This window comes from Aspergillus multicolor (assembly GCF_047715735.1).
Source record: "Aspergillus multicolor strain CBS 133.54 unplaced genomic scaffold BDW74scaffold_27, whole genome shotgun sequence".
Classification (NCBI taxonomy): Eukaryota; Fungi; Ascomycota; class Eurotiomycetes; order Eurotiales; family Aspergillaceae; genus Aspergillus; species Aspergillus multicolor.
In genome coordinates this window covers 119,473-144,813 of record NW_027395978.1, presented here as the reverse complement: position 1 = coordinate 144,813, position 25,341 = coordinate 119,473, and the positions used below count along the sequence as shown (strand labels likewise).

The 25,341-nt window shown below is 52.3% G+C and overlaps 8 protein-coding genes across 8 annotated transcripts; 2 read left to right on the top strand and 6 right to left on the bottom strand.

Annotated features, from left to right (window-relative positions):
* Positions 1 to 2,698: 2,698 nt before the first annotated feature.
* BDW74DRAFT_159097 (putative C6 transcription factor) lies at positions 2,699 to 6,493 on the bottom strand. The gene has a single exon (XM_073725419.1). The coding sequence runs from the start codon at positions 6,132 to 6,134 to the stop codon at positions 3,243 to 3,245; it is 2,892 nt and encodes a 963-aa protein (XP_073580604.1). The 5' UTR covers positions 6,135 to 6,493; the 3' UTR covers positions 2,699 to 3,242.
* Positions 6,494 to 8,514: 2,021 nt separating this feature from the next.
* Positions 8,515 to 9,153, bottom strand: BDW74DRAFT_67403 (uncharacterized protein). The gene has a single exon (XM_073733420.1). The coding sequence runs from the start codon at positions 9,036 to 9,038 to the stop codon at positions 8,562 to 8,564; it is 477 nt and encodes a 158-aa protein (XP_073580603.1). The 5' UTR covers positions 9,039 to 9,153; the 3' UTR covers positions 8,515 to 8,561.
* A 760-nt stretch (positions 9,154 to 9,913) lies between these two features.
* On the bottom strand, positions 9,914 to 12,295 carry BDW74DRAFT_67416 (hydrogen/calcium exchanger domain-containing protein). The gene is made up of 7 exons (XM_073733421.1): positions 12,177 to 12,295; positions 11,959 to 11,997; positions 10,964 to 11,911; positions 10,886 to 10,918; positions 10,535 to 10,839; positions 10,246 to 10,479; positions 9,914 to 10,198 (listed from the first exon to the last, which is right to left on the bottom strand). Exons 2-7 carry the CDS (start codon positions 11,960 to 11,962, stop codon positions 10,052 to 10,054), a joined length of 1,671 nt encoding a protein of 556 aa, XP_073580602.1. The 5' UTR covers positions 11,963 to 11,997; positions 12,177 to 12,295; the 3' UTR covers positions 9,914 to 10,051.
* Positions 12,296 to 13,833: 1,538 nt separating this feature from the next.
* On the top strand, positions 13,834 to 15,516 carry BDW74DRAFT_169847 (glycoside hydrolase family 72 protein; the record flags this gene model as incomplete). The annotated part of the gene is made up of 2 exons (XM_073727064.1): positions 13,834 to 13,914; positions 13,981 to 15,516. The coding sequence occupies 2 exons, from the start codon at positions 13,834 to 13,836 to the stop codon at positions 15,514 to 15,516; spliced, it is 1,617 nt and encodes a 538-aa protein (XP_073580601.1).
* A 194-nt stretch (positions 15,517 to 15,710) lies between these two features.
* Positions 15,711 to 17,323, bottom strand: BDW74DRAFT_169846 (putative MFS transporter; the record flags this gene model as incomplete). The annotated part of the gene is made up of 4 exons (XM_073727063.1): positions 15,711 to 15,820; positions 15,891 to 16,664; positions 16,718 to 16,778; positions 16,835 to 17,323. 4 exons carry the CDS (start codon positions 17,321 to 17,323, stop codon positions 15,711 to 15,713), a joined length of 1,434 nt encoding a protein of 477 aa, XP_073580600.1.
* Positions 17,324 to 17,583: 260 nt separating this feature from the next.
* On the bottom strand, positions 17,584 to 20,051 carry BDW74DRAFT_169845 (transcription factor domain-containing protein; the record flags this gene model as incomplete). Its single annotated transcript, XM_073727062.1, has 4 exons — positions 17,584 to 18,426; positions 18,476 to 18,991; positions 19,049 to 19,922; positions 19,981 to 20,051. 4 exons carry the CDS (start codon positions 20,049 to 20,051, stop codon positions 17,584 to 17,586), a joined length of 2,304 nt encoding a protein of 767 aa, XP_073580599.1.
* A 321-nt stretch (positions 20,052 to 20,372) lies between these two features.
* Positions 20,373 to 21,731, bottom strand: BDW74DRAFT_67347 (uncharacterized protein). Its single transcript, XM_073733419.1, has 3 exons — positions 21,400 to 21,731; positions 20,626 to 21,355; positions 20,373 to 20,580 (listed from the first exon to the last, which is right to left on the bottom strand). The coding sequence occupies exons 1-3, from the start codon at positions 21,448 to 21,450 to the stop codon at positions 20,492 to 20,494; spliced, it is 870 nt and encodes a 289-aa protein (XP_073580598.1). The 5' UTR covers positions 21,451 to 21,731; the 3' UTR covers positions 20,373 to 20,491.
* Positions 21,732 to 22,928: 1,197 nt separating this feature from the next.
* yap1 (putative bZIP transcription factor AP-1/Yap1) lies at positions 22,929 to 25,029 on the top strand. The gene is made up of 3 exons (XM_073733418.1): positions 22,929 to 23,569; positions 23,622 to 24,736; positions 24,791 to 25,029. Exons 1-3 carry the CDS (start codon positions 23,096 to 23,098, stop codon positions 24,936 to 24,938), a joined length of 1,737 nt encoding a protein of 578 aa, XP_073580597.1. The 5' UTR covers positions 22,929 to 23,095; the 3' UTR covers positions 24,939 to 25,029.
* The last annotated feature ends 312 nt before the right edge of the window (positions 25,030 to 25,341 follow it).

Below are 25,341 nucleotides of genomic sequence, written 5' to 3'. Positions count from 1 at the left end.
GTGCTCTTCAGCGATCGTGTGAGATGCTCGTGGCAATAGGAGCCGGAGAAATCAGCCGGACAATGTATGCATTGATCTGAATCCGTCATCGTCATCCGAGTCTGCAACGACACTCTAATGTCGCAGTATTTCGAATCGAAAATGGGCAATGATTTCTGCAGAAACCTTGGAGACGTCGCGTGGCTCTAGAAAAGCAACGACCTAGCTCTAGCAACCCATTGTACGGCGGGCGATTGCCTCTAGAGAAAGGCGTCAATTGAGACACCATGGCGTATAAGAGCCAACCTAATGGTATGTGCTAGCTTTGCGATGTTGTGATTTCCCTCCCGTCCAAGTTCGGATGCTAATGACGAACAGGTGTTAAGACCCGGTTCCTTGGAACAGGCCAACGATCATGATAAGTCAGTTAGGCAGGTGCGACTGGCGGAAATACCTCTCACTTCTGCTTGAAGCAAAATTTACCAAAGAGTATCTTCCCCGATCCGAAGACAGCTGCGGACCATGAGTGAATTGGCATAAATGGCAGGCGGAACAGAGCTCGAAAGCGCAACTTTGCGAAGTTCTTTCTGAAAGATCTATCAGTTTGAGATGGTCCTAGGTTTGTGGTCAACGATCTGTTCATGCGGACAGATTTGCTCCGTCCATTGGCGGCTCTGTTGGTGTTCCGGCTGGTTCTCCGTTGTCTAGGTAGATTGACCGCGAAGATGTCACCGGGTTTGTAGACGGCGGTGTCCCAGTTGGTGTGACATTGCAACAAGAGCTTTACGGTAGCTGACAATCCTGCATTTCCAGACTCGATACGCGAACCGCGGATACGGCTCCAAGGATATCAATGGCGAAGAACACCAAATAACTCAGGTCGAAAGCCTTCCAAGCTATGCTTCTGAGATCAATCCGGGTGATCGGCATCCGCTGATATGCATGGTGTTCGCTGCTCGCTGCTTGACTCGTTCGACCCACACCGCGAAGAGAAAGAAGTCCGGCCGATCCTCGCCCTCTGGGTTCCCCAACCCAGTCCTACCCAGCAGATACTTTTTCATTTTCGGCTGGGTGACCATGCTGCTTCGCTAAGTGTTGCATGCCTGGTCAGCTTCAGTTTGTAAGCCAGGAGCCCACCATCCCGTCTTCCAAGCGTTTTATGGTCCCAGTTATCTCATGTTCCTTCGTCGTTGGGGACATGCAGCTAGAACGAAGCGAGTTTTTGACGTTCGGAAAGAACGTTCGTCTGAGTTGTGTCTGTCTTATCGCGTTGTAGCGTCGTGGGTTCAGGATCGATCGAGGTGAGCGATTGAGCCTCGACAACTGACAAAACAACCGCCGGCTTTAGCCATAACTCCCAATGGCTGTGGGAGATCTATTCTTGGAAGACTCACCTAGATTTGGTTCAATAATCACTTGTGTCTCAAGTCGTCCGGCCGGTCGCTCGGTCATCGGAAAGGAAGCGGGAGTATGAGATTTCCCAAGAGACGGCAGGGCGGAAACAGGTCGGTGAGGGCAGAGCTGACAGAATTTCAGTAACTGAGATTCGATCGGCGGTTCAAATGAGCGACTACTATAGTGGGCTCAAGACCAGAGGGAATGAAGGGAAAAAGGTTCCGAAGAGGGGCGGAGTGCAGAAGCAAGCTTCAGCCAGCCATGGCCATGTTCGCTGGTGGGTTGCTTGAAGCTTCGATCCGTTTTGCCACCCAAGGGCCCCGTACTGTCGCCACTGGTGCATAACCTTATTCGACTGCAAATATTGGTACAGATCTCAAAGGTAAAGTAGATGTTCTTTATTACCATGCGGACTGAGGACCTGGGTCGGTCTAGTCAGCTTTCCACCTCACGTACGTATATATTTTGTTCTACTTACTGGTAGCGGTAGCGGCAGCCCGCATACCGTCCGTCGCAGAAGAAATTTCATCTCATTAACATACTCGCTGGACCAGAAACGAATCGGATATAGAGTATGCCTTGTGACTGAAAAGATCCAACCGGAATACAGCACAGTCTCATGCAGTATCACCCATTTCTCGCGTCTTTCAGTCGCTAACACGGAATACTCTGTACCAACGCCACTCGCTCCCCGTCCACCTCCCGCAAGGCAATACCCCCCGTCACACATTCTCTTTACCAAGCAACTACCCACCTACGTACTCAAGGAATGTCCGTGGCCAAGCCCCCCTCCACCGCCCAATCCATCCCGAGCAGATGAATGTCACACCATGTAGACGGGTATTGATCGTACAGCCTCAAACATTGAAGAGTGTGATATGAATTCGTAGACCGCTGCCTGGCAGTAGTTATGCGTCTGCCATTTGCATGGGCTCCCGTTTCAAGGACGGAACTAGCCTAGACTGGGTGGGTTTTTGCCGGAGCTATCAGATAGCAAGAATCAAGGCAAGAACCTGGCACTTTACGTAGTAGTAGTATGTACTGCCAATCCGGGCGCCAAATCAAGAGGCGCGGGGCGGGGTATCAGACATATTATCTGCAAGGCCAAGGGTTCAATGCAGCTATCCTACGGTACTAGGAGATGGATATCTTAAACACATGGGATTAGCGAGAAAGCCGTTGGTTGATATGAGTTTACCTACCCGGCTAGAGATGGGGGATGTGCAGGTAGAGGAACATTATATCCGGTGCCTTTGCGCCTTTGGACCTCTAGTACTACTACAAAGCGCGAAATAACGCTACTGTAAAAGAAATGAAGAGATGATGATAACAAATGGATACGAGGTATATTTAAAAACGAAAAGACCCGAACCATTAAGGTTGGAAGCTGGAAGCCAACCAACCACTGCCAGCAACCGCGATTTGCGGACTCGAGAAGTACATACATACATACATAAAAATGAAAACATAGAAACAGAGAAACCCAGGGTAAACAAAAGAATCGAATTGAAGCACCAGACTCCACGCTCAAAACATCACATCCATTCCGTTCCATTCAATCGTTCGTGTTCGAGGTCGTCGAACGAGAATCCATCGAAGGCCAGGGCCCGGTTCCGGATTCCTGAGTCCATCCATGAAGAAACCTGAAAAGACTTTTGTGAAGTGAAAACCGAGCCAGCCAGCCATATCCATTCCCAAACATTCGCGAAACGTGATGGTCGTGTCGTATCCGTAGACAATAGACAAATAAAGGAAAAGGACTGAGAGATAATAGTACATACAAGAACATAAGAAACGGGGGGTGGGAATAACAAAGTAAAGGTAAATAGGCGATGACGGTAGAGCAAGAGTGATTTTGAGGTCGTCGATCACCGGAACTCCGTCCAGACGGTACTTAGCCAACCAGTCGGGACCCCGACTTCAGATGGCACAGACATGCCTCCGGCGCCAGGAGAGGGAACGTACTCGCTTCCCTCCAGGAACGCAAGGATATCGTCACCGCCAAGGCTAGTTGACCAAAGATGACTAAAGCTCTCAGCGCCATCAATCGTCGCAGGCGGTGATGCACCAGGGTGTCCGACGGATCCAGGGGGTGGTAGCATCTGGAGGTGATGCGTTGGCGCAGCAGCGCTGATTGGCGGCAAGGACTGGGAGTACGGTGCTGGAGGTTGAGAGCGAGAATTGAGCCAGGAGTTAATCGGCTGCAAACGTGCGGATGATGCGGGAGCTGATGATGTTGGGCCGGGGACGGTAGCGAGACTATGGTAGGCGGTTGCTGGTGCGAGAGCAGGGAGAGTCGGAGAGGAGCTGTTGTATTGGCCTTCGGGATGATGCTGATGCTGGTGTTGATGCTGGAGAGACGGGAGAGAGAAAGGTGATGAAGACTGGAGAGAGCGACCTGGTGGCAGTGGGAGACTGGGTCGGCGTTCGTCTATACTTGGGAGCGGAAGGCCAGGGCTGTTGACAGGAACCCAAGATTCGCGACGGCCGCCTGCGCCATCTAGCGGTCCCTCTCCCAAGTCGCCGGGGTCGCTGCGGATGTGATTGCTGCCGGTTTCGCTGATGTTTGTGGCACGGTCACCGTCTTCTTCGGCACCGTGACCATCAGGAAGTTGGTCGTCGATGATGCCGAAATCTAGGAACAGCTTCTCAAGGAGCTTGAACTCTTCCAAGCCCCCTCCAGCTCCGCCTTCACGCACAGGGTGGATCCCATTGGCGCTGTGTGGATCAAGTACATCTGGAGGCAACATATCTGATCTGCGAGAGTTACGGCGGTAGTCACGCTTGACCTTGGAGAAGTAGCTGTGCAGACGATTCAAGGTGCGGAACCAGCCCGCTGCCATCTTGAGGCGCGGCCGCATCTCGCGCAGGACACTCAGGATCTTGCGAGATTGAAACGGACCTTGCGGGTCGCCACGATAAACCGGACCGAGAAGACCGTCAAGATCCATGTGCGGGAAATGAGCCGCGTAGATCCCAATGAATGCGGCATTGTAGATGGCAAACCCGACAAGCGGGTTCTCAACCAGCACACCTTGCTCGTGGCAAGTTATCACCAAATCCATCAGCTGCCGAGCGGCTGCGATGAGCTCACGTGCACTATCACGCCAGAAACCTTCCGGCATTCCAGTCTTGTCCACTGGCTCATCCAGAGGCCCAATAGGTTCCGTACAGCGCACAGGGAGGAAAGGTATATAGGAGCGGTGGAGTGCGATGACAGAAAGGAAATAGGCCGAGTGCATGACGGTATATGGAGGGAGGGTGTTCTTGTACATGTTGATATGGGTATCGGTATTCCGCTGAGAATACTGCAGGTTGCGGGATAACGCATCTCGAAATTCTGCTAGCGACGTTCGAAGCCGGTAGAAGCGTGAATCGGGGTGCCATGGTGGAAACTGTTCGTTTCGTCGGCCGCCAGCGCACGACCACTTGGCGATACTTCCCCACACACGGATGATACGAACGGCGCGACTTAGCACCGACTCTTCAGCGCCTATCTCCCACCGGTCGATTTCGTCCTCGGCAGAGTCTTTCCGTCTCGACACAGGCGACCATGGACGGTTATCTGAGCCATTGGGAATGAGTTTTTCCTCGCCGAATCCGCCGATACTTTGACGAATGCTGGGAATCTGAACACCTTGGGAGCTGAAACTTTGCGGACGCCGACCGACCGGGTCGCTCAAGCGAGATGTTCGCACCCGCTCTCCGAACGCAAAGGCATTGTCACTAGGTAATTGAATGCCCAATTCCTTGACTCTGATCATCCGCGGGCGATACTTGCCGCTGCTCAGAAACCGGTCGAGGATAAAGCATGCCCAGAAAGTACGACGTTTCGTTTCTTGCGCCATCACCTCGTCCGATGTTTGTTCTTTTTGTTCGGGACGGCGTGGCAGGCCGAACATATCTGCTTCCATTTTCAGGGCTGGTGATCGTGGTACATCTCGAGAATATAGATCGTTTTCCAGCTCGAACGGCAACCCCATCGCTTGGGACAGACGGATAGCCATTCCCACATACAGCCAGGCACTCTTGCCACGGCACATGCCCCATTCATGCAGGGCGAGCATGAGCAATGCCTGGACGCGCGTGAGATCAGGAACCGTCAGACTAGCGCCGTCGACGCCGGCCAGCCGGCTGCGCAGCGCTGTCGCATAGTATTCCGAGGCAAGAAGAGGGTTCGATGGGTGCCCTGGGGAGGCAGGCGAATGGAATGCGGCGAGTTGAGGATGGAAACGAGCAGTGAGGGCGAGGACGCCCAAAGGAATCAGCGGGTTAGGTGGTGCTGACGAGTGATCTCGAGGAGGTTCTTGAGCGTTAGGAATGCCTGTATTCGGAGCAGACGGCGATGACCGGCTACCGGGAAGCTGCCTAACCTGGCTCATGAACGGCGCGGGATGAAGAAAGGGTAGTAGAGTGGCATAGTGAGACTGGAAGAGGTCGAGGACACCTTCCCAGACCTTGAGAGTGAGGGTTGACGACTCGAGAACATCGAAACCAGCCTTGGACGCATCTTTGCCCGCAGTGAGTCCGACGGCCTTGCGAGAGCGCTGTCGCTTCGGGCTATCCCAATCCCCATTGCGGTCCTCCCCTTCGGCCAGGGCCGCGATATCTCGTTTCGCACCGCCGACGCCAATTGCTGGCGTCGGGTAGACACAGTCTCGACCAGAGGACTCGCAAGCGCGACAGGTGGTGTCGATGCCGGAATTGACGCATTTGATTTTGCTTCGGCGGCAGCGCGCGCAGGCGATGCTTGACCGCATGATATGGACCGTTTCGCAGACGGGAGAGGGCCCGTCTCACCCAGTGATGTAAGAGCGACGACGAGACTGGGAGCGAGGAGAATCGAACTTCAAAGGATAGGACGGGAAGTGAGCAGACGGGATCAACGGCCGAGGAGACCGGACAATACAGGGCCGGCGACAATGGTCGCAACGCGAGTGGTTCTTTGACCCCTTTGCACGCCGCCGTGGACTCTGTATCCGCCGTATTTCTCCGGTAAAACTCCCCCGGGATTCCGATGGAGGCGAGTCGGATGACGGACGGAGGGTCACGGCCACGGTCACGGCCACGGTCACGGTCTGGGTGGCAGGAATGGGGGACGGGACTGGGCAGGGGGATGGTACGATTTTGAATGTCTGGCCACGGGCTGTTCGAGTGTCGGTCAGTACGACATCAACGGCAATCAGGGAAGCGAACGAAGCGAGCATAAGGCCGCTTGTGGACTTTTCTGGGCTTTTTGCTTTTTCTCTCCTAATCCGAGCCGTGCACAAGGACAGCAGAGGGCAGGGATAGGAAGCAAACAACGAAAACAAAAGGCAGGAGAAGATGCAAGAAGTGAGAGAAAAGAAAAAGCGAGAGCCGGGCGACAGTCCCAAATGGAGACAGGAATTAAATTGGCTAAGAAGACGAGACGGACGGGGTGGAATACCTGATGTGGGAGCTGAGCGCGGAGTGTGGGGGAAGCGAGTCAGTTGAGCCTAGAGTCGGGGCTCCAGTCAGGCACGCGTCTGGAGTAAGGGATGGGGGGGGGGGGGGGGAAAGGGAGGGGGGGGAAGAGGGAAGAGGTCAGGTCGAGGCGAGGAAGGGCAGGGGAGGGCAAATAATAAAGAATGAACGGAAGCGAAAAAGAAAGTTGGGATGCGGTGCTAAAGACTGGGCAGGCTGGAGAAATTGCGGAGAGGCCCGACACAGAGTCCGGAGATGAACTAACAACAAGCGATGAAGCCAGATGAAGCCAGACCAGACCGAGCGGCCGGAGCGTGCAGTGTGGAGCCCCTTTCCGAGTGCCGAGAATGTGATTCTTCTTCCTGTCTCCCGGGGGCAAACAGCTGCGCCAGTGTCTGGGAGAGCTACGGTACGTGGTCGGTGTACTCTGAGTTCCTCCAGAATACTACCTACAAACGCCATCCGTCTCGAAAAGATCCAGTTACTGAGCATCCTGACGGTGATGAAGACCCCCGACACGGACCGAAGCCGGTTAGCAGCAGCCGTGTGGAACGTCACTTGACCCATTACATAACTTGGCCAAGTGCGACGACTCCGACAGGGTAATCTTATGAAATAATGGCTACGAGGACGAGATTGAGAGTAAGAGACGATCTTCCGATGCCATTACATCAGTATACACTTTGGCCTTAACTAGTCGTACTATTGCTGAAGCCCAGGCAGTGACTTCACTGTGGAGGTCATGCAGTCCATCCCCGCGGGGAAGAAGATCCGACCAGGCTCAGCCTTCAGGCAGTCTGGCTGGGACTGGACTGGACTGGGTTGGACAGGGATTGAATTGGTCCCGACAGTGGACGGCAGTGCATCTTGCCCGATCTGACAGAAAAGAAACAGCATACTCCGTAAATATAAGGACAATTAAAAAGTACTGTTAAGCAGCGTAAATATACCAAGATAAAATAATGTCAAGTCCCATGACCCTCTCAGAACAAAATCTTACCCACAAGCCGAGCGTGACCGACTGATCGGAATTGCAGCAGAGCCCGGCAACGGAACTTCCCCGCGCATTTAACCGGTCCCGAGGCACCCCCGCAACAGCACCAGCAGGCCTTATATTTGCAGCCCTGCGACTGGACGAGCCAGCCATGCGACTGTACCCTAATTCCCACACTTAGGTAACATCACGCCTCCAACTACCGTGCGAAATCCGTCAATCGTTACACTCGCCGCTGTCTTCGCCCTCGCGATGGAGTCGCTCTCGGGGTTTCCCGGAGAATCGCCGACCTCGCTGAACTGGGTAAATATAACCACTCGATGGTTCTTTCTGGGTCTCCAAGTGTATTGATTTATCCTCTGACTCGAAGGAATAGTCAAGGTCAAGGTCAAGTCAAGGTCGGGGATGAAAGGGGAGAGGGAAAAAGGTAAGACAGCATTCTCGTCGGCACTGCGTCCACCCGTGCCGACATGGCACAAAGCCCCCTAGCACAGACTGTGCGACGCCTGCCACAAATATATCACCTGTTTTAAGGGATCTGAGAGTGCCATGTCCGTACAATCCTAGTCGTACTAGGACACTGACTCTTGATCCTACGGCTCACCGCTGTACTTTTCACTCCCCGAACTGTCCAGTCCGGCCGGAGAGAATGTGATTCCGGTAAAGGATGCGAGGGCTGCGTGCCCCTGCATCGCCGAACCGCACCTATTGGCATCTCGCTCTTAGCAAGCTCTATTATACGACAGGGTCAGAATCCCAGCGATGGCCACGAGAACGCAGAGGACCGACCGGCCTGGCCTGTCGAGCCGCGGAATAGGCCTCGGGAGAACCTGAACCCCCTCCCCTCACCCATGCGCTGCACTGCACTGACGCTCACCCGACCCCGGAATTTCTGACCAGTGGCTGGGAGTCGTGGGCGGGGTATGCTTCTGCAGCCATGCAGCCCTGGCAGTGGTCCAATGATGGAGGATGAGATAGAGTTTCGTGTCAGAATGGGGTTGTCAAGGCTCAAGCACGGCCGTCGTTCTCCGGGAGGGTGTTGCACGTGAAGTGAGATCGAGTTGTGAAGAAGGGGGCTCTTCTTTTCGATGGAAAGCACGATGGTGGTAGTACTGGTGATAATGGTTATGACGGCGGTGGTGCTCGTCTCGAGGCGATTGGCCACAATGCCGACGGTGTCGGATATTACTCTACCTACTATCCCTACACCGGGTGAGTACTCCATCTAGTACCTGGTATTCCGTAGATTTGTCCATTCCCCTAGCCCAAACAGAGAGCCCCATATCAACAGTTCCTTAATCAACCACATGGCTCACAGGTTACGGCGAAGCTTCAATGCCGTCCTGTCACCAAGGTAAGCTTCAAGCTGTCTCACCCTCATCTTACGTCGGAGAGTATCCCCTTTCGCCACCCTTTTTTACCGGAGGAAGACCGGTTGAGCTCAAACTGAGTCGTCTTACTTGGAGTGAGCTCGGGCGAATGTCATTGTCGGACGGAGTGGATGCCAGGACCGCAGCTTTCCCCGGGATTCAAGTTCAACCGTCAGCCCCCAACCCAACCGAGCCCATCCAATCCTTCGTTTTCTGATCCGGAAATTTAGACGGGACCATGACGCTAAGCTGGGCTGGATCTGTACTGGGTTGCATCGCCGTCGAGCCACCACCGGGCAAGTCGCGACCTTAGATTGCCGCCCGAGAAAGAAGCTCCAAGTCGGGTTCTGATTCGCGGACTTACTTGCAGCCAGCGACATCAGGAAATGCGAAGCCGGGCGCTAGGCTCAGACTTCAGACTTTTGAATTGACGGGCCCAGTGGCCACAGGAGTGGCGCAACTTGAATCATGAACTTGCGAGCGAACGACCGGTCTTGTTCCGTGGGTACTAGGACTAAATAAACGCGGCATTCCCTCCGTCCGGGTCCTGAATATTTACCCGATGCTTTGCCTTTTAAGCTCCAGTTTCCAGGTAACCCTAACCCCGTCAGCTCCACTCGGAAATGCCGAAGAACGTCAAACTCGGGCTAGAAGTGCCCGAAAGCTAGGCAGAGGATATTTAGGTAGGTAAAGTAGAGAAAACAGATCATGATATTAGGAATAATACAGGTATTAAATTTTGAAATGGAAGGAGTAAATGGCCAGGTTGAATCAAAGTGGAGTGATGATAACGAGCGTATATCTCAGCCATAGAACCTGGAAATCAATGTTAGACGGCGCGCAATTGAATAACGTTGTGTAATTGTGCTTACCACGCAGCCACCGCGATGATAATGTACATCATCATCAGCAAAACTCCTTCAAGCCAGTGCGATTTTCCGTCGGCAATGAGGTAGTTGACCAGGAGAACAGACACAAAAAGCAAGATCACTTGGAAAGGGTCAAAGTCAAGAGACTACTGAGGTTAGCAATGCTGAGTTTATTCAACCCCAAAAGACATACCATATCAGTCTTTCCCATGATCCAGCCGAGCACAACAATGAATGGCAGAACAAGCATTGCAATCTGCATACTCGAGCCGACCGCAACTCCAATGGACAAATCCATCTTGTCCTTGATCGCGACCGTGACCGCTGTAGCGTGCTCGGCGGCGTTGCCAACAATCGGGAGCAGGATCAACCCAACGAAAGTCTTCGAGATCCCTCCACGATCCGTCAGCGCGTCGATAGAGTCAACCTGCTTGAGTTAGCCAACTGTGCCTCTTCCAGTTTTTGCCGAAGAGGAGGCGTACCATGAATTCAGCACACACGCCGACGAGGGCAGTCGAAATACACAGCGTCAGGATAGCAACCCAGATGTGAAGCTGGGGCTCTTCCGGCTCATCACCAGGATCCTGTACCGACATTTGGTTGTTCGCGCCTCCGAGCGCAGCCGACATATGGCCGATCTGGGCAATACCACGACTGGCATCACCTTCAGACACTTTCTGGCGTATCTTCTCGGCCTTCTGGCTCGGCGCATTATACATCTCAACGTGGGTACTGAGCTGGAAGTAGAGGTAGCATCCGTAGACGACCAGGAGGATCACGGAAGTGCCTAAACGAGGTAAGAATGGATCTACTAAACTGTTTTGAGTCCTAACCTTGTGAAAGCTGAGCAACCTTTGATTTATCCGCTAGGTCTGTTAGCGATGCTCGATGCATGATAAGTGTGAACATACCGTCGGCCCAGACATTGAAAGCTGTTGGAATAATCAAACTTCCTACTGCCAGAGCAAGAAGACTGGCCGCTGTTTGTGCAACAACTGGATTGAAGTGCTGCTCCAAGCGGTTGAGTCCACCAAAGAAGAAACACATGCCCAAGACCAAGAGAAGGTTAGAGAGCATACTGCCAATAAGAGATGTCTGCACAATCAACACCTCATCATGAACCAAAGCGATAATAGCGACAATCAGCTCAACAGCATTTCCAAAACTAGCATTCAGAAGACCGCCAATCGTCTCTCCTGTCCGCAGGGCAATTTCTTCAGTTGCGAAACTCAGCATAGCGGCGAGAGGAATGATGGCGATGAAGTTAACCACGAATACTGCCACAGGGTCGACGTCGACATAGTTCAACGCAATTCCAGCCGGAGCAGCGAGAATAAGGATATTAATCCAAGAGTTCAGAACAGTGGCCTTGAATTGCCCCACTGGCGTGAACTTTTGTTTATCCCGCGGTTCATTCTCAGAAACCTCTGCATTCTCTTCGGTTGAGGGCTTTCCTAAGCCAAGGAATCCTCTTCGCTTCCTAGGTTTGCCCTCTGTTTCACCAGCTGGGTTTCCACGAGTTGAAACGTTGATCGGTTCGCCGCTGCTCATCGACGGCTCCTGTTCTGCCTTTTCCATGCTTTCGGGCCGCGCCCCTGACTCAACGGTGGTCCCGGTGCCGGGCGGGAAAGAGTCTGAATGGGCGGGCCCTTCCAAGCCATCTCTTATCTCTCTGTTGCGGCGTACCTCCTCCTCAGGACGAACCGCGCCGGCAGACGAATATTGCGTCAAGCGGCTTTCCAGTTGGATAGAATTCGACCGCCGTGGACTTCTTCGAAATTTTTTGAAAGGATTGTGTATGGTGGGCTCGCCATCTTGATCGTACCAGGCGAGGTTTCTGGCTTTACTCTTGTAGATATCTAGACGGATCAGAAGGAGGATTAACGGGCGGCCGGGTTATGCTCACGCATGCTCAAACGCAGTTGACTTCCAACTATTCAATAATCTGCAAGAGTATTAGACCGTCTTCATGAATATAGATATCTGATGTTCTGTAGATGCTGAAGGACCGTGGCCCAAGCCACATACGTGGGTAACCTCCTACGCCACGTAGCCACCTCCAGATGCCAGCATCTTGGATAGAAAATAGATATGGACGAATAAACGGCAGGTCTGCATACTTACTTCGACTGATTGGGGCGTTGAGCGATGGAGCTGTGGCTGATAAGACCCTTAGTCGCTGGATATGTTGCTGCCTGGAGTGGAAAGATGAGGCTGGTTGAGATCTGGATGCCGAAAAGGGGTAGCCGAAGAACGCTGTGACGGAGCGATCGTCCGATAAGCGACTTATATGAAATACAACTGAAAGAAAGTAGAGAAGGTAAAATATGTAAGGAGCGACAAACAAAGAAAGTCGATAAAGACAAACGCCGCTCGCGTCACTTGGTGGTCCTGATGTCAAGGTTCTGCAAGAGTCTTCGCTCTGCAGGATGATGTGGTGTTGATCAGAAGCAGATCGCCCGCTAAGACTTCATGGCGAAGCTTTCTTTGCTTGGCACAACAAACGTTGTCCTGCCCAGATTCAACTTTCAAGAATTCGGCTCTTGAGCCCAGGTTCTCCCTTGCTGCGAAGTCTTCGCGTTGACTGGCTCTGAAACCCCTGGCTTTCTCATGTTGACGACGCCGAGCGTCTGATTGGCAGTTGAGTGTGGCTATGCAGTCCCGCCCATGCTATGATGATATCACTACTGGCCTTTGAGATCGATCCCCAAAAGGAAATGGCCATGAAGATTTGAATTCAAGATGAGATTATTATAGAAGACTGAGATCCAGAGACTATTATATGATAGCTTGATGCTGGCAGGAGAAAGGATTCAGAGTTCCCCTATTGAGTTTGTCGCTGTATTGCCTGGGCCAGGAACAGGCACGATCGGCAATTGGAACCAAACAAGCCTACCAAACTCTTTCTTATGGTCCATTGCGCATGCCATCTCAACCAAATTATATATCTTTAATATTTATGCCGAGCAACAAAAGTTATCCCGAGAAGAAATAGAAGATTTGACGATAACGACGAGTCTTTGCACAAGCATTATTGGCTGAGAGATAAGACCTTACAAGAACCACACCAAGCCCTGGGCGGCGGTAAGCATTACGTACATACGGTATCATTACAGTAAACAATGTAATCCTGTACTTATAATCCGGACCCTGACCAATAAGGGTCTGTCCAGGGTCCTCTCCTGGGTCTAGTTTCAGATATTCTTAGCAGCCACCGAACAGTGGCAATCTATCCGATTCTTGCCTCCTTCGATAGAGTATCTGGAATTACAGGCTACACAAGTATGCAAAGTGATGTAGCCCAAAGCCGTTGAACTGCCGAGAAGAAGCAACCTCATCTTCGAAATGTCAATGATGGCCGTCTGTCCCTGAGACCCTGACTAAAGGGACTCAGGGACTGGACCCTCAGGGACATACTAGGGACTCACCCAGGGCACGCCTGAACGTTACAAAGACGGTATTACAGTCCCATTTCATCGCCTCCGCCGTCCCACACCCCCCGTGCTTTTACTTGGACTCCTTTCCTCCATCCCATCCCAACCTTCTCTTCTTCTCTTTTCTCTCTCGTCCTGCCTCTTCACTTTCTATCCATTCTCCATCAGACGGCACGTGTGTTTGTCGTCAGTCGCTCGTTGTACTCGATTATTTATTCCTCATTCTCTTTCCTGCCCTCTTTCAGGAAGAGTTGCCCTCTTCAAAGCCCGATCTTCGTGATCAACCACTGATTGACTGATCGTCCGTTCTTGACACTCTTTCTCCAGTTTTCTGTTGCTCTTGTACAATGAAACTCTCTCTCGCCCTCGCCGGCGCCGCCTTTGCGAGCAGCGCCCTGGCGGCCAACCTGCCCGTGATCACCACCAAGGTAAGACCCGATCGCTCCGAGATCCCCGACAGCCGGGATGGGCGCTGACGGGTGGACAATCTTCAGGGCAACAAATTCTTCTATTCCAGCAACGGCACCGAGTTCTTCATCCGTGGTGTTGCCTACCAGCAGGAATACTCCGCCAACAGCTCGTCCTCGGACAACTCGGATTACACCGATCCTCTGGCCGAAGACTCCAACTGCGAGCGCGACATCCCCTATCTGAAGGAGCTGCGCACTAACGTCATCCGAACTTATGCCGTTGATCCCACCAAGAACCACGACCGCTGCATGGGTCTGCTGGCAGATGCCGGCATCTACCTCATCACCGATCTGTCCTCGCCCAGCCAGTCCATTAACCGTGCCGATCCCGCCTGGAACGTCGACCTCTACAACCGCTACGTCAATGTCGTTGATGCTTTCGCCAACTACACCAACGTCATTGGTTTCTTTGCCGGTAACGAAGTCTCCAACAGCAAGAACAACACCAACTCGATTGCGTTCGTTAAGGCTGCCGTGCGTGACATGAAGGCCTACATCAAGAAGAACCACCGTGAGTCTCTGGTCGTTGGATACGCCACTGATGATGACGCCGATCTCCGTGCCGACCTGAAGGACTACCTGGTCTGCGGTGACGAGGATAGCCGAATTGACATGTTTGGATACAACATCTACGAATGGTGCGGTGAGTCGAGCTTCTCCACCTCTGGATACGAGGAGCGCACCAAGGAATTCGAGGACTACCCTGTCCCTGCTTTCTTCTCCGAATACGGCTGCATCGACCCGCGTCCTCGCAAGTTCACCGACGTTCCCGTCCTGTTCGGTCCCAAGATGAACGACGTCTGGAGCGGTGGTATTGTTTACATGTACTTTCAGGAGGCCAACGACTATGGTCTGGTCAGCGTTGATGGCGACAAGGTCAAGACCCGCTCTGACTTCTCCTACCTCTCTGAGGAGATGCAGAGTGTCACCGCTACTGGTGTGAACAGCAACTCTTACTCTGCCACCAACACTGCCATCCCCAGCTGCCCTGCCGTCGGCAAGGACTGGGAAGCTAGCTCCGACCTTCCTCCTTCTCCTAACGCCAACCTCTGCTCTTGCATGGAGGACACTCTGACTTGCAAGGTGAAGGACGACGTCGACGAGGATGAGTATGGTGAGATCTTCGACTACATCTGTGGCATCGATGACGGCACCTACTGCGCTGGTCAGGCCAAGAACGCCACCACCGGAACCTACGGAGCGTACAGTGTCTGCACCACCAAGCAGCAACTTTCTTGGGTCATGACCCAGTACTACAAGTCCCAGAACAGCGCCGATGCTTGCGACTTCGACAGCCGTGCTGAGACCGTTGATGCCTCGGACTCTAGCAGCAGCTGCAAGAGCCTGCTCGACGAGGCTGGCGACAACGGTACCGGCAACGTCACCACTCCTGACGGTGGTGTTGGCGGCGATGCTTCCGGCTCTGGCGCTGGCAGCGAGACCTCTGACGGCGCTGCCGGTCTCGGACCTCGTCCTTCGGCTGTCTTCGTTGGCAACTGGCAGCTCGGTGCCTATATCATGACCAGTACTGTTGCTGTTCTTGGTATGCTTCTTCTGTAGAGGATGTATAGGATTGATGTATTTGCTTTCGTGTATCATTTCCAGTACATAAATAGTCAATTTATGTTGCTTTTTACCTTAGCCTTTTAGCTTTATATGAGCTTCTCTCTCTATATATATACTTTTATCTAGTGGTTTATCTATGGGTATCGCGCATCAAGCCAACATCATCAAGCCAACATAACTCGTAAATCCTAAGACTTCTCAGGAATCGGAACCCTCCTCTCCACCCATCGCTGCATATCAATCCCAAACCGCGCAATAACCGAAACAAGCACTGCCCCAGTCAGTGTAAAAAACGCAGCTGTTTACAGTCAATGTCAGCTAAATTCATCCAAGCAACAAGCACATCGCAAAAAAGGAAGGAAACATACAAATCGTAAACGTCCACCCAACCCCAATTTTGTCAATCAGTGGGACAACAAGCGCACTCGCCCCTGCAGAAAATATATACTGCACAATATATTTCCCCGCGATGACTTCAGCCCGATGCGCAGGCAGCGCCTCAGCCGCATACGTATTCAGCCCGTTGAAGCTCCCCATCAATCCGACGCCCCCGACAAACCCCGCGATAATTGGCACGGGCATCCCGCCGACGCCCTGGTTAAGTGTCCACGCGTAGATCAGCGTTGCGCCGGGGAGGACGAGAGAGAGCATGATCAGACCGGAGTTCAGCCGGTCCTGCGGGAGTCGGAAGCCGCGCTGCGCTATGTACTTGCGGACTGCTCTGTCGGATAGTCGGCCGCCTAGCACGCTGCCGACCAAGAAGCCTGAGCCTGGTGCGAGATAGAAGAGCCCCGACACTAAAGCGGAGGTAAGGTTAAAGCGCGGGTTGAAGATTGTGCGGGCGGACGAGAGGAGCGCGTAGAGGTACGTTGCGAGCAGGCCGCAGGTGAGGAAGGAGAAGAAGATGTTTGGGTATAGCCAAAGTCGGAAGACGCGGAGGGGGTTGAAGATCTGGAGGGCGTAGCGGAGTGTAATTTTCTTCTTCTTCGTAGGTTTCTCGCTGCAGGATGGAGAGGTTTCTTGTTGCACTTCTGGCACGAAGATTAGGGATAGGACCAGCCCTAGTCCGGCCATTGCAGTTTGCAGCCAGTAGATGTAGCGCCAGCTTGCGAAGGTGACGATTATGCCGCCGATGCAGGGGCCTGTATCCCTTTGTTAGTGGGTGATTTATACATGATGACTGGAGAGGGTATACCGATTGCAGGCCCAGTTACAGAGCCCAGCATGAAGAATCCTACCGCTGTTCCTCTTACTTCCTGTATACTTCGTCAGCCAGAAGTTCCAACTCCATTTCCACGGGAAATAGACCTACCGGCTCAAAGATATCCGCCAAAACAGTCTGTCCGGACACCATGAAACTCGTGCCCGTGAATCCGCCCAAAATCCTACAAGCCGTAAACCACGCCATACTCCGACTTCCCGCCGTAAGCCCGCTGGCTGTTACAAGAACCGCGACCGCGATATTATAGCTGACGCGGCGGCCGATCAGAATCGTTAATGGTCCCCAGAGGAGCGTCGAAAAGCCCATGGCCAGCAGCACGCCTGCGTTTGTAATATTGAGTGTTTCGGAGGTCGTGTTGAACTCAGTGGCGATTTCAGGCGTTGCCGGTAACAGCGATGTGCTGGAAAATGTAACAGCGAGCGTCATCCATGAGACGACGAACAGAATAACGTATTTGCGCCATTTTGGGAGCGAGAAGCCTGGCGAGTTATGGGTCTGCGTTTTCTGAAGAGAATTGGGCGTTGTAGTTCCCCGTGTTGAGCTGGTGCTCTCGACGGCAGTCTTTTCGGGGTCCTCCATCGTCGAAACTTGTGATCAAACTTGCTCGACCTAAAATATCTATCAAGGCAGACTTGCATTTATACATCAATCGCCATTGGCACTCAGATAACGGATTCTTTTCCGTTCGGCATGCCGGGCTTGAGGCCGATGGCTGATATCAGAGGTTCGGCTGCCTGCGCCGAAGTATATCTTGGCTGCTACGGCGAAAATTATGATTAGCGATAATTTTCAAGGCATCCAAGCCAGATAATATTACCTATATAGAGATGTATATGTGCTTACGAGAATTCATGCCCTGAATATAAACCTTCCACATGGTCCATAAATGTCTCGACTGGGTTCAATAGCCCCAGATCGAGATCCGACTGCGCCAGGAAATCTTGCATCGTGGGTTCCATGAATGCCATTGCGGTTGTAAAACCGCCCGCTGTACGGTCTGGAATCTGGTTCGGCCCTTGTTTCGGTAATGTCGTGCATATCTGTGAGGGTCGATTGTAGTTAGGGTTGGGTGGATTGTAGGTAGACAAGAGACCTGGAAAGGAGCCTGCCGCTGTGACTGAGGCTGAGCCCTGTCCGTATTCTAGCGGCCTCGCCGAAGAGGCTGGTGGAGTTAAAGGCGCAGAAGAACCAGACGCAGCCCCAAATGGGCCCCGACTTTGACTTTGGTGCCCACCATTATCATTCGTACAGCTATTCGCTACTCCCCGTTTCGCCCTCCAAGTATCAAGACACCCTCTAACTCGCTCTAGGTTGTGATAGAACTCGCTTGCCGCTAGATTCCCGTTCTCGCTCATACTTGCGAGCACCTCAAGGCCCGTTTCAAAAGCATTAAGATCTGCAGGACTTCCAAGGGGCAGCGGCACAAAAGCAGACATGGCCAGAACAAGCGATGCCGAGAACAGGTAATGCGCATGGAAGTACCCGAAGACAGGCAGAGAGCCGTTGATCCATTTCGTCAGGATTATCGAATAGGAATGCCGGGCGGCATGGATACAGGCTTCGCCGAGCGTTTGAAGGGGCTGAGATACAGTTTCTGGGGGAGAGACAGTAGAGGAAGGGGTTGAGTTTTCAGTGAGTTTGAGAAGATGCAAGAGAGTCGGGCGCGTTGTTAGGATGACGCACTGTTCGCTGTTAGTATGCAGCTAGGAGACAAATGGACGATGGGCGTACCTGATTAAAGGCAAGATGTATAGACGTCACCTGCTTTGTATTCATCTCGGGATCGTCAACATTCAGCCTAAGGTGCTCAGGCAACGTATCAACCCAGTTCTTCAACGCTTTGAGCAACTTCTGCACCCGTTGCAGGAACGTCTCGTTATACTTGCGTCGACTATAAACCTTTGCCGTTGTCTCGCCGACAATCCGCGCTAGGTTTATATTGGCCTTGATAAAATCCACGTCTGTGAACTGCTCTTCATAAATTTGCTTTGGCAATGTGCTTGACGGCATGTCGAGGTGAATGTCGTCGTCTAGTATTTGTGAGGGCAATCCCATCTTCGACGCCCACATGCGGTCGAAAATATAGATAGTCCACCAAATTCGCACGCGATGCTGCCGCTCAACGGGATCGATGAGCTGGGATTCGGGGATGTTATGGTTCAACCCTATGCAGAGGCCTAGCCGCATGGCACTGCCAATAAGGACGTATGCTGAGTGGCGGCGGTTTAGGTAGTAGGAGAATAAGGACTACATTGTTAGTATGTTTGGTCTCAGGTTGATATTAAATCAAGGTAGGGCACGTACCAAAAGCAATAGCGTCTCCAGGTGGGTAATGCTCGTCCTCTCAGGCAAGACCTGCACGAGGCTCAGACTCCTCGCAAAGTACGACGTCCCAGGAACCCTACTCCCCGAAGCCGGCTCACTGCGCATTGAGTACGCCTCCCCAAATGCAAACAGTGCAAAGAATTTGCATTGATTCACTGTGCACTCAAAGTCACCAGTCCGATAGATTTCCTCCAGTTTGTCTAGAGTTGATTTCCGAAGCAGCACATGGTATACGCAGCTGATCTGGCGAATGGCAATTTTCACCAACAGCCGCGCCTGCTGAAGACTCGGCCAGCGGATCTCGCCCGCATTAGCGAGCGCAATATTCTCTTCCTTGACGTACTGCGTGCGTCGAATATGTGCTGTTGCATTGCTGCCCGTTAGAAACTGGCGGAAGCGCGTTGCGAACGCCGTGCAGGCGGCCTCGCCTACGAAGATTGGAGGCGCCGAGGGGTCATAGGCGTGGAACCAAGCCCTGTCTCCAATTATGGGATTTCGAACGCTGGTGCTGCCCACATTCTCGTTTTCCGCCTCGGTTTGCCCGTCTGGATCAGGGCGGGTATGGTCGGATTCTGGGCCTGGACGTGCCTCGGGCGTGTTCGCCGAGGATGCTGATTGCGCTCGGAGGCGTTGATTTTCAGCCAGAATTTGCTCTAGATAGCTATTGACATCATCAGTCTCGATCAATTTTGAGCAGAACAGAAACCGTAATGGAAGTCCAAACCTTTCGCTGACCTTGACTTGACGGTCGCGTGCCGGGTATCGGCACTCATCAGCGCAACCAACGAGGCGACATTTCGTGCAGGGTTCGTCACCAGAACACTTGATTTTGTGGGAATGACATCTTTCGCACCTAATAACGGGGAAGATGCATGTCAGTAAGATGCAGCATCCTTGAGGGACCAGCGTACGCGACGGTTTTTCTTCGTTTTGTTACTTCGCCGGGCGAATCGGCGGTCCGGCTATATCCTCTGCGATTCATTGATCATGCCGCTTTTTATTGGCTAAAATTGAAATGACAGCTGGGATCACTAATCACGATATACTTTGTAGGGCTGAGTCTGCTGATGTTGGTTGTGCAACTGAATGATGTGTTTGAAGTTCGGCGATGCAGCCGGAGATTTCGGCGTTTTGTTGCTTCGCCGAGCCAAACCTTGGACCGCGAGTCTAGAACCGGATCTTAAGCATTAATGAGAGCCCAACTGTACCATCGACTCTTGATTGGTATAACTAAAGAGAATACTGCTACACCGACTGACTTTTGACCTACAGACATTAGGCACAGCTGTCACCACACTTTGGTATTATGTACGAGCATTGCCACCCAGGACTATCTGCCACCATATATGGTTAGCCATGAAACATAGAAGCGTGTAGGAGACAGTGGATGTAGATAATGGCCGTAAATCATCAAATAAACCATCAATAATTATCCTCCTCGCCCTGCTGATAGACGTGTCGCGTTCTAGTGGGATCTTTGCGCATCGTTTGCCCAGAACCGGTAAAACCAACTAAAAAAGTCAGTACCGACACTTGAAAGACGTGGGAGGACATACCTCGAGCATTCACGCCCTCACCAGTCCTGAACATGCTATCCTTTCGCCCAATTTTTGTCTTGCTGGCAAAGTCCTTCCACTTATTCTTACCCGCCTCGAGCTCCTTGTTGGCCTTAACCTTCCGTGCTGCCTTCGTGGGACGTGCAGACCCGTCGCCGACCTTGGCAGGCTCCTTGCGTGCCTGATTTGCCAGTGCGGGGTTGATATCTGCTGCGGCCGAGATGACGCTTGCGTGGGGAGGTTGAGGAACTGGGGAGTGGTTTGAGCTGCCTGGGCTTCCATCAGCCTTGCGTTTTCGCGAGTCACTGTTGGAAATGGGTTTAAGGTCTTTTGCAGTTAGAGACTCCACCGTCCCATATGACTTGAACGAGACAATGTAGACAGGGTTGCTCGACGAGCCGGTAATTGATGTGATGCGGGCCGGGTAGAATGAATTGTCACCGGACACCCAACGAGCAAGCACGTGTTCATTCACAGAGAACGAAGCAGGTGCGGCATTGTAGTTCTCATCGGCTTGGTCGACTGTCGGAGCGCGATAGCTGGGCTTCGAGGCGTAGTCGTCCCTGGAGCCTTTTGATTTTGTCGGAGCGGTGGATGGTTGGGGAGTGGCAGGTTTGAGCTCGGCGATTGATGTTTCAGTAAGGTTTATAAGTTCTTCCAGCTCAGCTTTGAGACTTTGCAATTCCGTGTTATCTGGGTCTACCTGCAAACTAGATTGAACAGTTTCAAGCTGCGACGGTTAGATGCGCTCAAGATAGCGGGTGGCTGTCTCACCTGAAGCTTGAATTCCTTTACCTCAGCCTCCAGTGCTGCGACGTCTGACATGATGATGCTAATCTGAGGAAACACGAAAGAGGCGGAAAGTTTGAGTGGGTCGGATAGCTAAACTAGCTGGCGGTTGACTCTGCAGTCTGCACGCGTGTCGGTCGGAGGAGTCTGAGATTCGCGCCGAGCGGTTGGCGGGTACGGCACGTGATTCGCGCCACATGGTCATCTCACAACGGAATTACGGGGTAGATACGGACTACGAAGATCCAGCTGCATTCTAAACGAGGGAACCAATGCTACGTATGTACGCTGCTACCTATTGATATCTGGGCCAGATCAATCCAAGCTCGAGATTAAGCGAACACGAGAAAGCTGACTGCTTCTGAAGTCGATGTATGACGAACAACCTTGGAAGCAACAAGTCCTGCCCGGATGGGGTGACATCCGGATCGCCCTACGGATCCAAAAAGCCCGACTGAAACGCGGAGATACGAATGAAGGATTGGACCCCGGTGAGTCAGACCTGAGCCCAGAATCACCGAATCTCAAATGAGAGACGTCTCACCCAGGGATCCTAGTCCTGGGATGTCCACGAGGCGCAAAGCCCGAAACCTCACTGCCTGACTGCCAAACGCTCAGCGAATGAACTGGAGCTGTGGAATCCCCGTGCTGGATGAAAGCAGCCCACTGATTTCCCTTCTTCGCTGCTTCACCCCATCATGATTGGCGGTCAGCTATCAATATGTGGGCGATCCAGAGTCACGGGATCCTGCCGCGCATCCGAGAAATTGGGGTCTGATATGACGAGGTTGGTTGAGTGATAAGAGATGAGGAATGATGATTGAACTTGTACCAAGCGCTTGTAGCTCAGGGTGTAGATAGAGGCAAGGAAAGGGCGAGAGCTGCGAAAACTGGAAATGAAGTCTGCGATAACGGAGCATGAGGCTGAATGATCGCCGTTTTAGCTGAGGAGAAATCGAGAAGGTCGCAGAATCGACCCTCCGGCCTGATTTCTAAGCAGCGCTGTCCGGTTTTGCTGGGCTTAAAGCAGCGCCAACTGTAAGAAAATACCACTGGCTATAGCTATTCATAGCCAATCAGAGATATCAATCCCTGCCGCCGCTTTACGACCGCCACCCCCCGTGACTGCATCCTGCATCGCCCGTCCCCTCCTCTGCTGCTCAGCCTGCTCCTCGCCTCCACGTTTCTCAGGCCCTCCTCATCTCGTCCGATATCGACCAAGAGAGTGGCTCTTTGTTTGCATCGCTGTTCAGCCAACCATCGACAGCTGCCTTGAGGCACTAGTCTATCATTCGATTCTTTTTCCAACTTCAGATCTCTCTCTCTTCCGAACCCTCAGCCTATAGGGGTCTCACCACCTTTGACAATTATCAACAAATCATCATTTTATCCTCGTCTCGCTTTTGACTCATCTGAGCGCTGGAGACAGAAATCTGTCACTTCTTTCTCAATCGTTGAAATTCTTTATTTATCCCGAGTCTTCCTACCTGGCGACTGAACATTCTTGAGTCCTTTGGTGCACTGCCACCGCCATTAGGTCTAGCATCACAGTTCGAGCTTGTCGTCAACATCGAGCCAGCGAACGGGCGGGAAGCCCGATTTGACTGACAGCTACGTTTACAACATCAGCTTTCGCAATTTCACACACACGTCCCGCATCGTTCACACTAGCATATTCGCAATGGCCGACTATAACGCTCTGTACCAGCACGGCCTATATCTTTCTCCTGATCAGCAGGACCTCCTCCTCGCCGCCCTCTCCTCGAACAACCCACCATCGAAGCAGAACCAGAACCCTCAGAATCCTGACATTGGTACAAATCCGACCAACACCCCGGGTCAAGCGTCTTCCGGAAGCTTCAATGCATCTCCCGCATTTGATGGTTCCCACCAGTTTGAGAGCCTCAACTACGATGAAAGCCCTTTCCTTGATTTCAACCCCGAACTTGAATGGGACTTCCCCGGCACCGAAAATCTGATTGGCGATTTGCCCGGAAGCGCAACATCAGACGACCATGAGGTCGGTGACAAGCGTAAGGAATCTGACAGTAGCGAGGAAGTACACGGGAAAAAGCGAAGGGAGAGCGATGACAAGAGCGATGACAAGGCATCGAAGAAACCAGGGAGAAAGCCGTTGACGTCAGAACCGACCTCGGTATGTATAAGCAGTTACTGGTGTGAGCTGTCATTGCTGATCTTTCTGGTAGAAACGCAAGGCACAAAATCGGGCAGCGCAACGGGCGTTTCGGGAGCGTAAGGAGAAGCATTTGAAGGATTTGGAAACAAAAGTCGACGAATTACAGAAGGCGTCCGACGATGCCAATCAAGAAAATGGCTTACTCAAAGCTCAAGTGGAGCGTCTGCAAGTCGAACTTCGCGAGTACCGCAAGCGTCTGTCTTGGGTGACTCAAGGAAACGCCCTTTCGGCTATCAACTCATATCCAGGCAACGCCAACCGTATGTCTGGTCTGAACAATAATGATTTCATGTTCGACTTTCCCAAGTTTGGTGATCTTCCTGGCGGCCGTATCTTCAATGGTCCGATGGCGAAGGCAAACCAGAACAAGAAAGATGACGCTCCAATCCCCGGCGTTCTTCGACACTCTCCGCTACAGACAACAAATGCCCGATCTTCCAACACAGCATCTCCCAGAGACACCACTTCGAATAAGCCCGCCACCGCATCCCCTATCACCACGAATGGACATTCGAACAGCTTTTCCTACAACTTTCAACAACAATCTGGACAAGTGCACGATACATCAAACTCCGATTCTCCCTCTTCGTCTTCGGACTCGCACCGGTATCTCTCATCCAGTGGTACCTCTCCGGAGCCCAGTGTGCAATCCCCAGACAACCAGCACAAGGACTCTCACGATGGGCACGCCTGCACCATCGACGGAGAAAAATCCTTCTGTGCCCAGCTGGGTATGGCATGCGGTAATATTAGCAACCCTGTTCCTGCTGTTAGACACCGGAGCGAAAGTGCAACAAATACGCCCAATGTACCCGAGAGCACGGATAACGCTGAAAATGTTGCCGGTATCGACTTTATGGCCCAGCAGAACGGCGGGCAATTCGACCCGCTGCTATTTGGAGACTGGCGAGAACCTCAAGATGCTATCCTGTCGCAAGATTTCAACACGTTCTTTGACGACGCGTTCCCGTTGCCTGATCTCGGCAGCCCGTCGCACAACCTCACAGAAGCCGGTACCAACGCCCAACCGAAGAAGAACATTCTTGAAGTCATGGATAACAAGATGGATGAAGAGGTGGTGCCTGGTGAAGACAAAGCTCAAATGCTGTCCTGTACCAAGATCTGGTATGATCTATTTCTGCACTTTGTTAGCAAACATATACTGACATGGCTCTCTAGGGATCGTCTGCAATCCATGGAGAAGTTCCGCAACGGGGAAATCGACGTTGACAACCTGTGTTCAGAGCTGCGTACCAAGGCGCGGTGTTCTGAGGGCGGTGTCGTCGTAAATCAAAGGGACGTGGATGATATCATTGGCCGCGTTTAGTCGATTCTTCGATTCGGTTGATCAGCAACTATGGAAATATCTACTTCTCAATACGCACACGGGCACGCAACGATATGATACCTCGATGATACTTGGAGTAAAGGATACGATGCGGGATTATAGTTATTTCGTTTTGCTTGGGACGCACAACCACAATTGCCACTTGAATTCGGTGCAAAATAATGATTTATGGATACTTTCCTTTTCTTTTCCTTTCCTTCTTTTGTCAGGGTTTCCTGATTCTAGGTGATTGGGTGGTTAAATTGACACGCAAAAGGTGGTCTAGTCTCCACACCACCTTGATTCAATGCCAGCTTGGGGAGGAAAATATCGTCCATCACCATACTACTACCGGAGTTGCCTTGGCGAACATGCACAGGAGAAACACATATTGGAAAAATGG